The following is an 11,394-nucleotide window of genomic DNA, read 5'->3' as shown; positions in this document are numbered from 1 at the left end:
CTTCCCACGGCTCATTCCGAGAGGCGAGAACACAGAGGGAAGGGCTGTTTAATTGCGGGGATGGGGGGAGCCCTTTGTGGTCTCAGCTATGTCCACCTTCCTGGGTGGCAAACAAGGTGAACATGAAGAAACGGCTTCAGAGCAAAGATCAAACCCAGAGGATGCCGGGGGAGACGGGTCTGCAGTGAAGCTGAGGCCGTGGCTGTCAAATGCTTGGTTAGGACCTCGGAAGTTCGAGAGCCTTTGTATCAGACAACAGGACGTCTAAGAAGCTTATGTCCCCCAGTAGCCCAAGGCAGAGAAGGGCTTATTTTGAGGAGACCTGTGCGTGTGGCTGTTGTCTAATGAATCGAACCGCAGTAAGAGTCACAGGAGACTCAAAAAGCTTTTGAAAGAATCGTATTGGCAGAAACACTGCCAGCTTGGACTGAAATGGACGGGCAGTATAGAATGAAAAGAGGCCTTTGGAGCCTCAAGATTCTAGTGTCAGGAGGCAGGTTGAAGAAGCTACACAGCTGCGAACACAGGCTGCGTTTCATGGAAAAGGGAGCGTGATTCACAGGTGGATCCCAGAGGCGTGGAGAGTCACCGATGCAGCAGGACTGAGACCTGCCCAGCCCTCCCCCCGTACCCCCTGCCCCTACAGGAGCGGCCGAAGCAGTTACGCCAGGCTTGGCCCATCGTATGTTGGTGTGTGTGTGGCGGGTCCTGGGGACAGAGTGCACGTAAGTCGTCTCTCTTCGCCCCAGGAGCTGGGTTTGGGGGACTCCTCCATCAGAGCCTGTTCCTGTGACGGGATCGGGACGTCGGGCTGGTGCTGATGCAGAGTGAGACTTGGGGGCCTCGGGAAGGCCGTAGATCATTTGTGGCCAGAGCGTGGCCTGCGGTGGCCCTAAGTAGTGGGCAGGGAGGCTAGGCTGGCTGGAGCAGGGAGTGACGGGTGCAGTCTGGGGTGGGCAGCCAGGGGCCCTTGAGCAGGGGCCATGATATCTGACTCAGGTTCTGGAAGAGTCACCCCGGCTACTGGCTTTTGCTTCACACCTACATTCTTAGAATGCTCTTAAGCACCAGGGAAATCAGTCTTCAGGCTTGAGTTCTTGCTCTTTAGTGCTGTTAACGTGAGCTGGTTCTTCCGTGTGAGTGTAACAAGGAGCCCATCGGCTGGGACTGAGGGCTCTTTATTCTTGACTCTCGTACATTGAACCCAGAGGTGTCAGAACTCCATTACGTTTGTCCAGCATGATTAATTCTGCACGGTGCCAGGCTGGTTGCGATCTCGTTCCCAGTGGAGGTTCATTTTCCTGTCTCCTGAGTGCAGATGTGGGCAGCTTATCAGGGCTGTCATCGTCCATCCCCAACTCGCTTCCTTGCTGTGCCGTGATGTCGTCCTCTCCTGCCGGCCCGCCGGGATCCTGACATCAGGTTGCTGGTCCCTCCGCCTCTGAGAGGAAGATGGTGACAGATCCTCCCAGGTGAGTCAGCAGCCCACCTGAACCAAAAGGCTGCTCTTCCACCCGTGTGGGTGGCTCTTCTAGTTAACGGAGGGGTTACAGGAGCGTGGTTGCCCGTGTAGGCAAACTCGAAAAGCCGCTCAGGTAGAGTCATGTGACGCTACTTGACAAACCGGAAGTACCTTGCAGTTAATGTGTCTTCTTGGAACCTGGGTCGGGGGGAGGGGGGACGTGTGCCTTTTCGATCGTCAGTCTGTATATTTTACGTTTAAGCATCTTGAGGGGGGACTTCCCTGGCGGTCCAGTGGTTAAGACTCAGTGCTTCCACTGCAGGGGGCTCGGGTTCGATCCCTGATTGGAGAACAAAGATCCTGCATGCCACGCAGCGCGACCAAAAAACAAAACAAAACAAAAGAGTCTTGAGGGTTTTTTATTTTGGAGTTTTGTTGCTCTGTTGTCATTGTTTGCTTTGTAACGTGCAGACTTTAATGGGATCAAAGCCACTTTGGAAAACTCACATTTCGAAGATGCACATGAAGTTTTCCGGAAAAATGCTCCCTCAGTGTAGGGTGGAAGAAACAAAGCCTCTGACGCTGGCACTGAGGCTCTGTGACTGACCTTCCAAAAGGCACCGACTCTGTACAGTGTAGCCAGAGCCTGTCACCTGGCACATCGCAGGCGCATTCAACGTATGGCATGTGGGATGCGGCCCTGCCCTGCGGTGCCAGCTCTGCCTCTTCCGCTGTGTGACGGGGCCTTCATGTCCCCGTGGATAAGACCTGGGCAGTAGCAGCTACCTCCTAGGCTGGCTCTGAGGATTAGAGGAGAGAATGAATGCCGCGAGCTAATGATGCTGGGCGACGGCAGCAGTCGAGGTTGCCGAAGGCCCCATTTAAGGTGCCGACAAAACCCACATGTCCATTAACTCCTTCACTGACGGGAGGGCAGGGATGGGCCTCAGGCACTTAGGAAGTGGGCACCCACTACACACGGGCATCGAAGCTGCTTCCCGGAGGCCTAGAGATGGTCAGTCTGCCCAGGGAGGGGCCCTGGAGCCAGTCCAGTGCTTGCCGCTCCCCTGCGTGAACGCCAAGCCATGCGAGGGGCATGTGGCGTGTGCGATCTTGAGGGGCTTTCCAGGTGTGGTGGCCATCAGTGCACTTGCTGTGCTCCTTAGGAAGAAGGCAGAGGAAGCCCCTTCCCTTCCCTGGGCGGGAGTGCCAAGTGGGGCCTTGCCACCGATGCGGGCAGGTGGCGCGAGCCGTGTTGGTTACCTGCTGCTGTGGAACAGGTCACCCCAAACTTGTGGCTTACAAGACGGTACTTATCCCCCAGCTTCTGTGGCTCGGTCGGGTCCTTGCATTCAAGGGGCTGCAATCAAGGCGTCGGCTGGGGGGGACTTCCCTGGTGGTCCAGTGGTTAAGTCTCCACGCTCCCAGTGCAGGGGGCCTGGCTTCGATCCCTGGTCAGGGGATTAGATCCCACCTGCCACAACTAAAGATCCCACGTGCCATATAGAAGACCCGGCGCAGCCAAATAAATAAATAAAATATTAAAAAAAAAAAAAGAGGGCATCGGCTGGGGCTGGGGTGTCATCTGAAGGCTCGACCAGGGAGGAGCCATGTCCACTGCTGTGTTCAGCGTGTGCCCCATGGGCCAGAGGTCGCCCTCACTCCTTGCCAGGTGGGCTTGCTTCACCAGAGCAAATGAGAGTGCCAGCAGACACAGCATGGTGGGGGTCCCGTCTTGGGCTATGGTGCCAGCCCACCCTCAAGCAGAGGGGCCATTGGAGCCACCTGGGGACATGCCGTGAGAGGCCCTGCTGGGCAGCTGGACGTCTGCCGGCACCTCAGTCTCCTATTACATGAAAGTTAACTTAAAACGGACCGCAGACTTAAGTGTAAAGTGCAAAAGTATAAAACTTGTAGAAAACTGGGCTCTAGGGCGAGGCAGTGCTTAGACTGGACACCAAAAGCATGCGCCGCAAAAGGGAAAATGGTTAAACAAGACCTCATCACAATCAAAGACTTGCTCTGGGCAAGGCCCTGCTGAGAGGGCGGAAGGACAGGCGGTGGGCTCGGGGGACGTATCTGACAGGGGTTCTCCTGGGATAAAGGAGAACTCCCCAAAGTCACAGTGAAAAGCAGTCCAGCTAGAAGAGGAGCAGGGGGCGTGAGGAGGGAGGCAAGTCATGGAGAGGACACAGGGGCAGAGGATGTGTGAGAAGGTGTCCAGCGAGACTGCTCGTTAGGGAAACGTGGCTGAGAACCAGCCACCAGTGCTGACGTCAGCGCAGGGACACAGCGAGGGCTGGTGAACACCGGGCAGGGGAGGTGGCGCAGCCCTTCTGGAAGGTACTCGGACAGTTACCACCGGAGCCGGTAACTGTGCTCCTGGGCATTTATCCCAGAACTGAAAACGCATGTTCACTAGAAACCTGGGTGTGAATGTCCCTAACGGTCGAGTGTGGAACAGCCCCAGACGAGAACAATCCACATGTCCTTCTACAGGCAGTGGCCAAGCAAACCCCAGGCCACCCCCAGTGTGGACGGGCGCTCACTGGTTATGACAGTGCACTGGAGTTTTGCAAGATTTTATCCTGGGGGAGATGATCATTCTTGACAATTTTCCTGGAATACAAAAGAGGCAAAATTACATGTTGAAAGGGCACACCATGTTCCTGGATATATTGGCTCAGAATGACCAACACAGACACATTCTAGAAAAGTTACTGGACTTTAAAGAGAAAAGAAAAAAAAATCCTTTGGGCATCTTGAAAAAAGCACGTTACTTATATAGGAAAGAATATTAGACTATCATACTTTTTTATTTTTTTATATTTTTACTTTTTTAAAAAAATTCTATTTTTTGATTTTAGACTATCATACTTTTTGACAACAATACTTTATTCCAGAAGACAATGGAGTAACATGTTTCAGATATTTGAAGAAAGAAAGTGTACACCAAGGATTTTATATCCAAAAAACTCACTTGCAAGTACAAAGGGCACAGAAAAGTTGTCATCCACGTGGGAGAGCTCAGAATTCAGAGATCTTGTTCCTGTGAGCCCTTCCCGAGAATCTACGGGAAGATGATCTGCCGCTGATGTGATCAGACGCGTCAGCGTGGGCACCGAGGACAGTGTCACACGCACAGCTACTTCGGGGCCCGGGCCGGCAAGGCTGCGATGGGAGAGTGGGGCCTGCAGCAGCCTGGAGGAGGGTAGGGAGAGAGGGCAGAGGTGCAAAAACACTTCATGTTTTTAGCGATCATATTGTTGGGAAAACTGAATGAGTAATTGTGGGATGGATCTTCCAGACGGCGCGTCTCCTGTGTGGTCCTCTGTGCTGAAGAAGAATGCACACGTCGAAAGTAGAGAAGATCTTACGGAACAGCTCTGGGTCTTGGGCCGCACGGGGAGCCCCGAGGGCACCATCGCACCTGTAACAGCCATGCCTGTAAGGACCCGGCGTTCTTTGTCGGGTGAGGGTAAACCCTCGGTGGCCCCAGCACCCAATACTCCACGTCACAAAGGCACGGACTGTTAGGACAAACAGCCCCGAGCGTATCTCCAGAGGGTCAGGCTGAGCGGAAACAGTCAACCTAAAAGGCTGTGTTCTATGTGCTTCCTCCTGTGTAACGTTGGGGGAGAGACAGTTACAGAAATGGAGCAGATCAGTGGTTGCCAGAGATCCTATGTATGTATTGTGTATCTATACGTCACCTATATTAACCGATATCTATATCATTCTTATCTCCCTCTAGCTCTGTGCTGAAGGTCTAGAAACAGTAAGCAACCTGGCAGTGCCCATCCCTTGCCCCCATGTCGTGGTCTTTTTTTTTTTTTGCGGTACGCGGCCCTCTCACTGTTGTGGCCTCTCCCGTTGCGGAGCACAGGCTCTGGATGCGCAGGCTCAGCGGCCATAGCTCACGGGCCCAGCCGCTCCGTGGCATGTGGGATCCTCCCGGACCGGGGCACGAACCCGCGTCCCCTGCATCGGCAGGCGGACTCTCAACCACTACGCCACCAGGGAAGCCCCACACCGTTGTCTTGAAATAGCATTTCTCACGATGAGGGCCTCTTGGAGAAGCGGCCTGTCCGAGGCATGGGGCAGGAGTGTCCACCGCGAGCCTGGGCACAGCATCAGGCCGGGGGCCTTGCGTTGAGGTCCAGTAGCGTCATGTCCAAAGCAGCTGGCAGTGGCCTGGAGAGACCCCCTCACTGGCCAAGACTGCAACAACCTGATCTTCAGTGGGGATAAAAAATGCCATGGATTAAAACCCATCAAAATGTTTAAGTTCACAAGTTCAGAATGATACCTTGGAAAAAGAGAAATGGGCCACTTCTGGAGGCTGGTGGGAGCTACCTCACTCGTGAGAGCCGGTGGCGGGAGGGGATGATCCCAGCGTCTCTCCGGCGGCCACCGGACCAAGCTGCACCCTGCAGGGCCCACACTGGACGGTGTCTGCACAAGGACTCCGACGATCAGTGACAAAGAAGGCAGTGGAGGGTCTCCCCTGGGACGGCCACTCAGACTTCCAAGTGACACAGCCAGGCATTTGAGCCGCCCCAGCCTTGCCCAGCACCACCTGTAGTTTGGCCAGTTACCAAAGCTGAGTCTGACTGAAGCCCTGGGTCTGACTGCCGGTTGGCAGGAAACCCAGAGGAAGGAGCCGGCGCTGGGCTTTGCCCACAGGCCGCAGCAGCCACGTGCAGACCACTCCAGGGATGGCACAGTGGTCCCGGCTCTGCAACTGCGTGGAAAGGAAGGGAAAAGGATGGAGGATGTGGGATCAGAGATGCCAAAGGGACTCCAAGTAGGGAAACGGACAGGACTGAGCTCCCGTGGGGTCTGGGCGCTGCCCCCAGGGTCCGTCAGCTGCTTCTAAGGTCCAGGAAAGGAGCGTTTCTGGTCCGGCTGGGGGAGGGTGTGCCTCTGGCCCTGACGAGCCCCCTGGGGAGGCTGCCTACGTCCCGATTTCTCTCTTTTTTAAGCAGCATTGTTGAGAACGGTTCACATACTGTGCAATTCACAAAGTGCACAATTCAGTGGCTTTTAGGGCCACTGAGTTGCGTGTTCCTCACCACAGTCAACGTTTCACATCCACAAAGAACCCTGCATGCCTCCGCTGTTCCCCGGCCCCCAGCCCTGGACAGCCAGTAACCCCCTTTCTGGTCTCTGTACGTCTGTCTCACCTCGTGATGTTCCTCGAAGCCCACCCCTGACTTGGGGCTGGGCTGTCCCACCGCCGCCCCCAGCGCCCAGCCCTGGCCCGTGGTCTCTGCTTGGACCTCCTCAGAGCCCCCGTGCTGGCCTCCTGCCGCCCTGGCCCGATGACCGGCTCCACCCCTGCCCTCGGCCCTGCTCGTGAGGCCCCGCTCTGACCATCAGCTGCTCCCCTGGGGCTTCCCGACGGCCCAGCCAGGGGGCAGCTCCCCCGCCCCACAGGGACACTCAGCCACCCCATGCAGCCTCCTCGCAGTGGCCCTGCTGGCTTGCCCTTCTCCCAACGCGAAGCCCGGAGCACCTCGGGGCCTGGGCACCGGCAGACCCCTCTGGAAGGAGGGAGGCCCCAGGGCCGCCAGGTGGCTCAGGTGCATGAGTGGCACCCCGGAGTTGGGCTGCCTGACTTGCTGAGCCCGTCGGTCCAGACTACCTCGGTGGCTGTCAAGGCTGGTGCTGGGCTGGAGGAGGACCCGGACTCCAGCTCTGAGTGGCCGGTTTCCAGACCCATCTCTGGCACAAATGTCACAACCTCCCTGGGTCTCGGTTTTCTTATCTGAGAAGTGGGAGCTGAGCCTGAAGGGAAGGACTGGACCCAGGACTCTCTGGAAACAGGATGGCCGCACCCAGAGGCGGACACTGGTGGATGGCAGGCCAGGGCAGCCCAGGGTAGGCTCTCGCTACTGGAGGTTAGCCCCTGGGTCAAAAGAGGGGTTCCACTCCTGCCCTCCCATCAGAAAGCCATCCAGGCCCCTGGGGACCCAGAGAGGCTTGTCTAAAAGGCTCTCTCCTCAGCCCAGTCTGAGTGCCGGGCGTCAGCGAAGGGCACCCTGGGCCAGGAAGGCCAGGGAGGGACGGGGCAGGGCCCTGGGTGGAGGGTGGAGATGTCCCCTCAGGCTTTGGGGCCGAGAGGGGCCTCCTGGAGACTCTCCTTCCAGGGCTCAACCTCCTGACTTTTGCCTGCTCCTCCTCTCACTTCCACTGGGCTTTAAACCCCCAAGGGACATCCCCTCTTCCAGGCCCTTCCTAGCCCAGATTAGGAGCTTTCCCACCAGCCCACCCGCCCTCGTATTCCTTAGCTCGCTCCATAGTGCATCGCGGCTGGGCACCGGTGACTACCTTTTGTGCGTGGGTGTCTCCGGCCGGTGGCAGGTCCCGGGCCTCACGGCCCCTACGTAGGGCACAGCGTAGAGTGAGCATCTGCCCTCGTCCGCCCGTGTGCCCAGTGCCCAGCCCTGTGGCTCCTGGTGAAAGCATGAAAGCGCTGCTGGCTTTAAGGCAGCTCCAGCTCCGCCTCCTGGAGGGTGCCCCCGCACCTCCCACCCCCAGCAGAGGTCAAAAGCCACCGTGCATGCGGTGTGCCCCTTCTGCTGCTCCTGGCCGCTCTGGGCGGGGTCACAGGCTGGGGGGGCTTGTCCTCACTCCTAACAAGGCTCCGGCAGAGGGAGGATGAGCACCGGGGTGGGACGAGTCCCTTTGCTCTGTGCCTCAGCCTCCCGATCTGAAAGGGTCGGTTCTAGCACCTTCCCTCCCTCGGGCTAATCCATGCAGGGCCTGACAAAGGGCACTAGTGTGGGCCAAGCCCTCCTGATGGGACAGCCACAGCGGCAGGAGCCAGCAAGAGCTGGCAAGGACCTCTGGTCTGTAACTCCATCCCCACAACTTTGTCCCCGGTTGCAGGAGGGTTCTGAGATGCTCTTCAGTTTTATGTGAAATCATTAGATCCAATGAGAGACATTAATGGGGCACAGACTACCTCTCTTGATCCACTGGAAACCTTCAGTAAATATGCAAATAAGGGCTGAGCGGCAGGGGGATACAACTTAATCAGTCCGGAGGCTTCTGACAAACACAAAGGTGACCTTGGTGACTTGAGGTGGTCATCACGGGTCCAGATGGGCTACAGCAGAAGACCCAGCTCCCCTCCCCCACACAGGTGCCCCCAGGTGTCTGTGTCCTGCTCCGTCCTGGATCACAGAGCCACTTGTCCTCGGGGAACCTGACCAGCACCGCTTGACTCTTGGAGGGGATTAAAGGATGGCGGTGTGGATGCCCGTGGAAGCGGCCTGGGCGCCCACATCGCCGTGCCCCCCGCCCCCATCTATCGCTGGCCCTGCTCCCTGCACCAGCTATGCCGGGACTCCAGTTCTTCCAGGTGCCTGCAGGGGGACTCTTCCCCGCCAGTCCTGGTGACAGGTGGCTTGGCTCGGCTCTAAAACCTGTATAGGACAGGCCTCACCAGGCCCAGAAACTGCATGGAGGCCCTGGCCTGGCGCTCAGGGGCCACACCCCTGATGTCTCCCCCAACACCCAACCCCAGGAATGCCCAGGAGGCTTCCATTCTCACCTCCTTCGGGTTTCTTCCCAATGCCACTCCCTTTTCCAGCTAAAAGAGCCGCCACCCCATCCCTGTCATGCATTTGTCTGGCCTCAGGGCCCACTGCAGGGCCTGGTCAGCGTGGAGCCCCTCGTCAATGCCCCTGCCCCCAGGCCAAGAGTGAACACACAGGTGGCAGGTGGCTCTTTCCCATCTGAACCCCTTCTTGCTACCTGCACAAAGCTCAGGGCCTGGAGACTCAAGTGGGGGAACTGTGGGCCACAGGGTCCCTAACGTTTCTCCCAGCCCCAGTGACCCCCTCCCACGAGTGAGGAGCGTTTGCCTGCCCTTACCCGTTTAATGAACCATCTCGTCTGAAACAAGCCCACGCAGACGCCCGGCCTCAGAGCTGCCCCCTGAGCTGGGCCAGCAGGGCGGGTCTGATGCGGGGGCCAGTGGGCCTGTGGGCCTGGGTCAGGACCCAACCGGCACCCAGGATGGAAGGCTGGAGGGCGAGGCAGGGCCCCTTCCAAGGGCCAGTCCCCTGACCGCCAGCCTCACCTCCCAGAGGTCCGGTCTCAGCCGTCACTGTGCTCGGACGAAGGCCCACACTTCTCTCCTGCCAGGAGCGCTAACCACGGCCTCTGAGCCCCTGCCGCCCTGCCGGTCGCACAGGGCGGAGTCGCCGGGAGACCGGAGAAGGCAAGAGACTTGCTCGAGGTCACACAGCAGGTCACAGGCAGGGCGCGGTGGGCGGCGAGGCCGAACCAGGGCTCCGGGGCGTACGGTGTGGGGAGTGGGGACCCCGAACGGCCGGGCCGCCGGCGGGGCCGAGCCCTTCGCGCCGGGGAGGCCACTCGCCCCTGCGCCGAGCGTGCCTTCCCGCTGCCTCAGGTCGCCGTCGCCGCCCGCCTTCGCCTTCCTGGACACTGGCTCACGCCCACCGCCCGCAGGCGCGCACGTAGGTGGGTGGGTGTAGCCCCGAACCCGGGGCCGGGGGCAGCACGGCGCACGCGCCGTTCGCCCGCCCGCCGCGGAAACAAGCCCCGGCATGCGCAGGCCCTGCCCCCTTGGCTGAAACCCCGCCCCACAAGGCACGCCCCTTCCGCCGTAAGTCCCCGCCCACTCGCCGACCGAGATACCGCCCCCACGACATAGGCCCCGCCTCTCATGCGCTCGGAGCGGCGCGGCTGTGGGAAGGCGAGTGCCGGCCAGCTGATGGGCGGGGCGGTGGCGCGGGGCGGGGCCTGTGTCGTGGGGGCGGGGCGCCGGCCGCGGTCCTGTTGCCTCTGAGGCGCGACGTCCTTTGAGGGAGGAGCGCGGCCTGAGGGCCGGCACCTCCCTCGTTCAGCCCGCCCGGCCGAGCTCAGGTGCGGAGCCCGGCGTGGCCCGCGAGAACCCGGGGCGTGCGTGCGCGCACCCGGGGCCGTGCGTGCGCCCGCCCGCGCGGGGCCGCGCGTGAACTTGGGCCAGAGGGTGCCCGCTCCTGTCAGCGCGCTCAGCCCGGCCCGCGCGGCCCGATGCTTTTCCACTCGCGTCGGTGCCGAGCGTTTTCGCCGCTGCACACGGAGAGCAAGGCGGGCGGGTCGCTGAGGGCGCGGGGACCCGGGGGCTCGCGACCTGGGGTTGGGACTCCTGTCGCGCGCACCACCCCCGGACCGGCCCGGGCCCCGGGCCCCCCACTCCCCGGTCCCCCTGCACCCCAAGACCCTGCCCACTTCGGGGCCCCCTGCGCGCCCCAAGAGCCCCGGGCCCCGGGCCCCCTGCGCCCCGAGAGCTCCGCGCACCCCGGGACCCCCGCGCGCCCCGAGAATCCCTGGCCTTGGGACTCCTGCGCCCCGGAATCCCTGCTCCCCAAGAGCCCCGCGCCCCGGGACCCCCGCGCGCCCCGAGAGCCTGCGCACCCGGGGCCCCGTACACTCTACGCGCCCTTTGGCTGTAAGGGGCCCTGCCTGGGGCGCGCTGCCACTTGCTGAACCGACTTTGGGTGTCGCCTTTGCGAGCTGTCGTCGTTCCGGTGCCGAGACGCGCGGCCTGAGCGGTTCCCGGGACTCATGTGCCTGTCATCTTGCAGCGAGAGAGAAGCAGGAAGTTGGACGTGATAAACTGTGCGTCAAGGGAGCCCAAAGGTGGACCCGCACGACGGGGGAGACCAGACCCTCCCCGGCGAACTGTGGAAGGTGATTGGAAGTGGATTCCGAAGCTGCTTTCTCTGCATAGACGAGGGTTGAGTCTCTCAGACTTTTCCTGGGAGTGGAGAGAGGTGCGTTAGGTAGAGTGTGTTTTTCTTTATTTCTACTTTATTTTCCCTTTACTCCAAGTACAGTCGCAGATCTGAAGTGTTATGTCTGTGTTAAATTGACTCCAGTTGTTTGCATTTGGTCATGGGCTACCTGTACTT

The 11,394-nt window shown here is 59.8% G+C and overlaps 2 protein-coding genes across 2 annotated transcripts in view; one reads left to right on the top strand and one right to left on the bottom strand.

The window, feature by feature from the left end:
* Window positions 1-151: 151 nt before the first annotated feature.
* The window catches only part of LOC149749080 (uncharacterized), a 16,424-nt gene continuing 5,181 nt past the window's right edge, over window positions 152-11,394 (bottom strand). The window contains exons 4-5 of the mRNA XM_089911350.1: window positions 5,819-11,053; window positions 152-5,698 (exon numbers count right to left, since the gene is read on the bottom strand). Of these exons, the coding sequence (XP_089767476.1) occupies window positions 9,884-11,053 (1,170 nt within the window). The 3' untranslated portion in view covers window positions 152-5,698; window positions 5,819-9,883. The remainder of the gene's footprint in view (window positions 5,699-5,818; window positions 11,054-11,394) is intronic.
* Window positions 10,350-11,394, top strand: part of FAM53A (family with sequence similarity 53 member A) — a 23,632-nt gene continuing 22,587 nt past the window's right edge. The window contains 1 exon segment of the mRNA XM_022554853.3: window positions 10,350-11,265. The gene's annotated coding sequence lies outside the window, so the exon portion shown is untranslated.

Source organism: Delphinapterus leucas, chromosome 5 (genome assembly GCF_059928025.1).
Source record: "Delphinapterus leucas isolate spDelLeu-1000000601 "Yukka" chromosome 5, BTC_Dleu_Yukka2, whole genome shotgun sequence".
Classification (NCBI taxonomy): Eukaryota; Metazoa; Chordata; class Mammalia; order Artiodactyla; family Monodontidae; genus Delphinapterus; species Delphinapterus leucas.
This window is presented reverse-complemented; position numbering and strand designations above follow the sequence as displayed.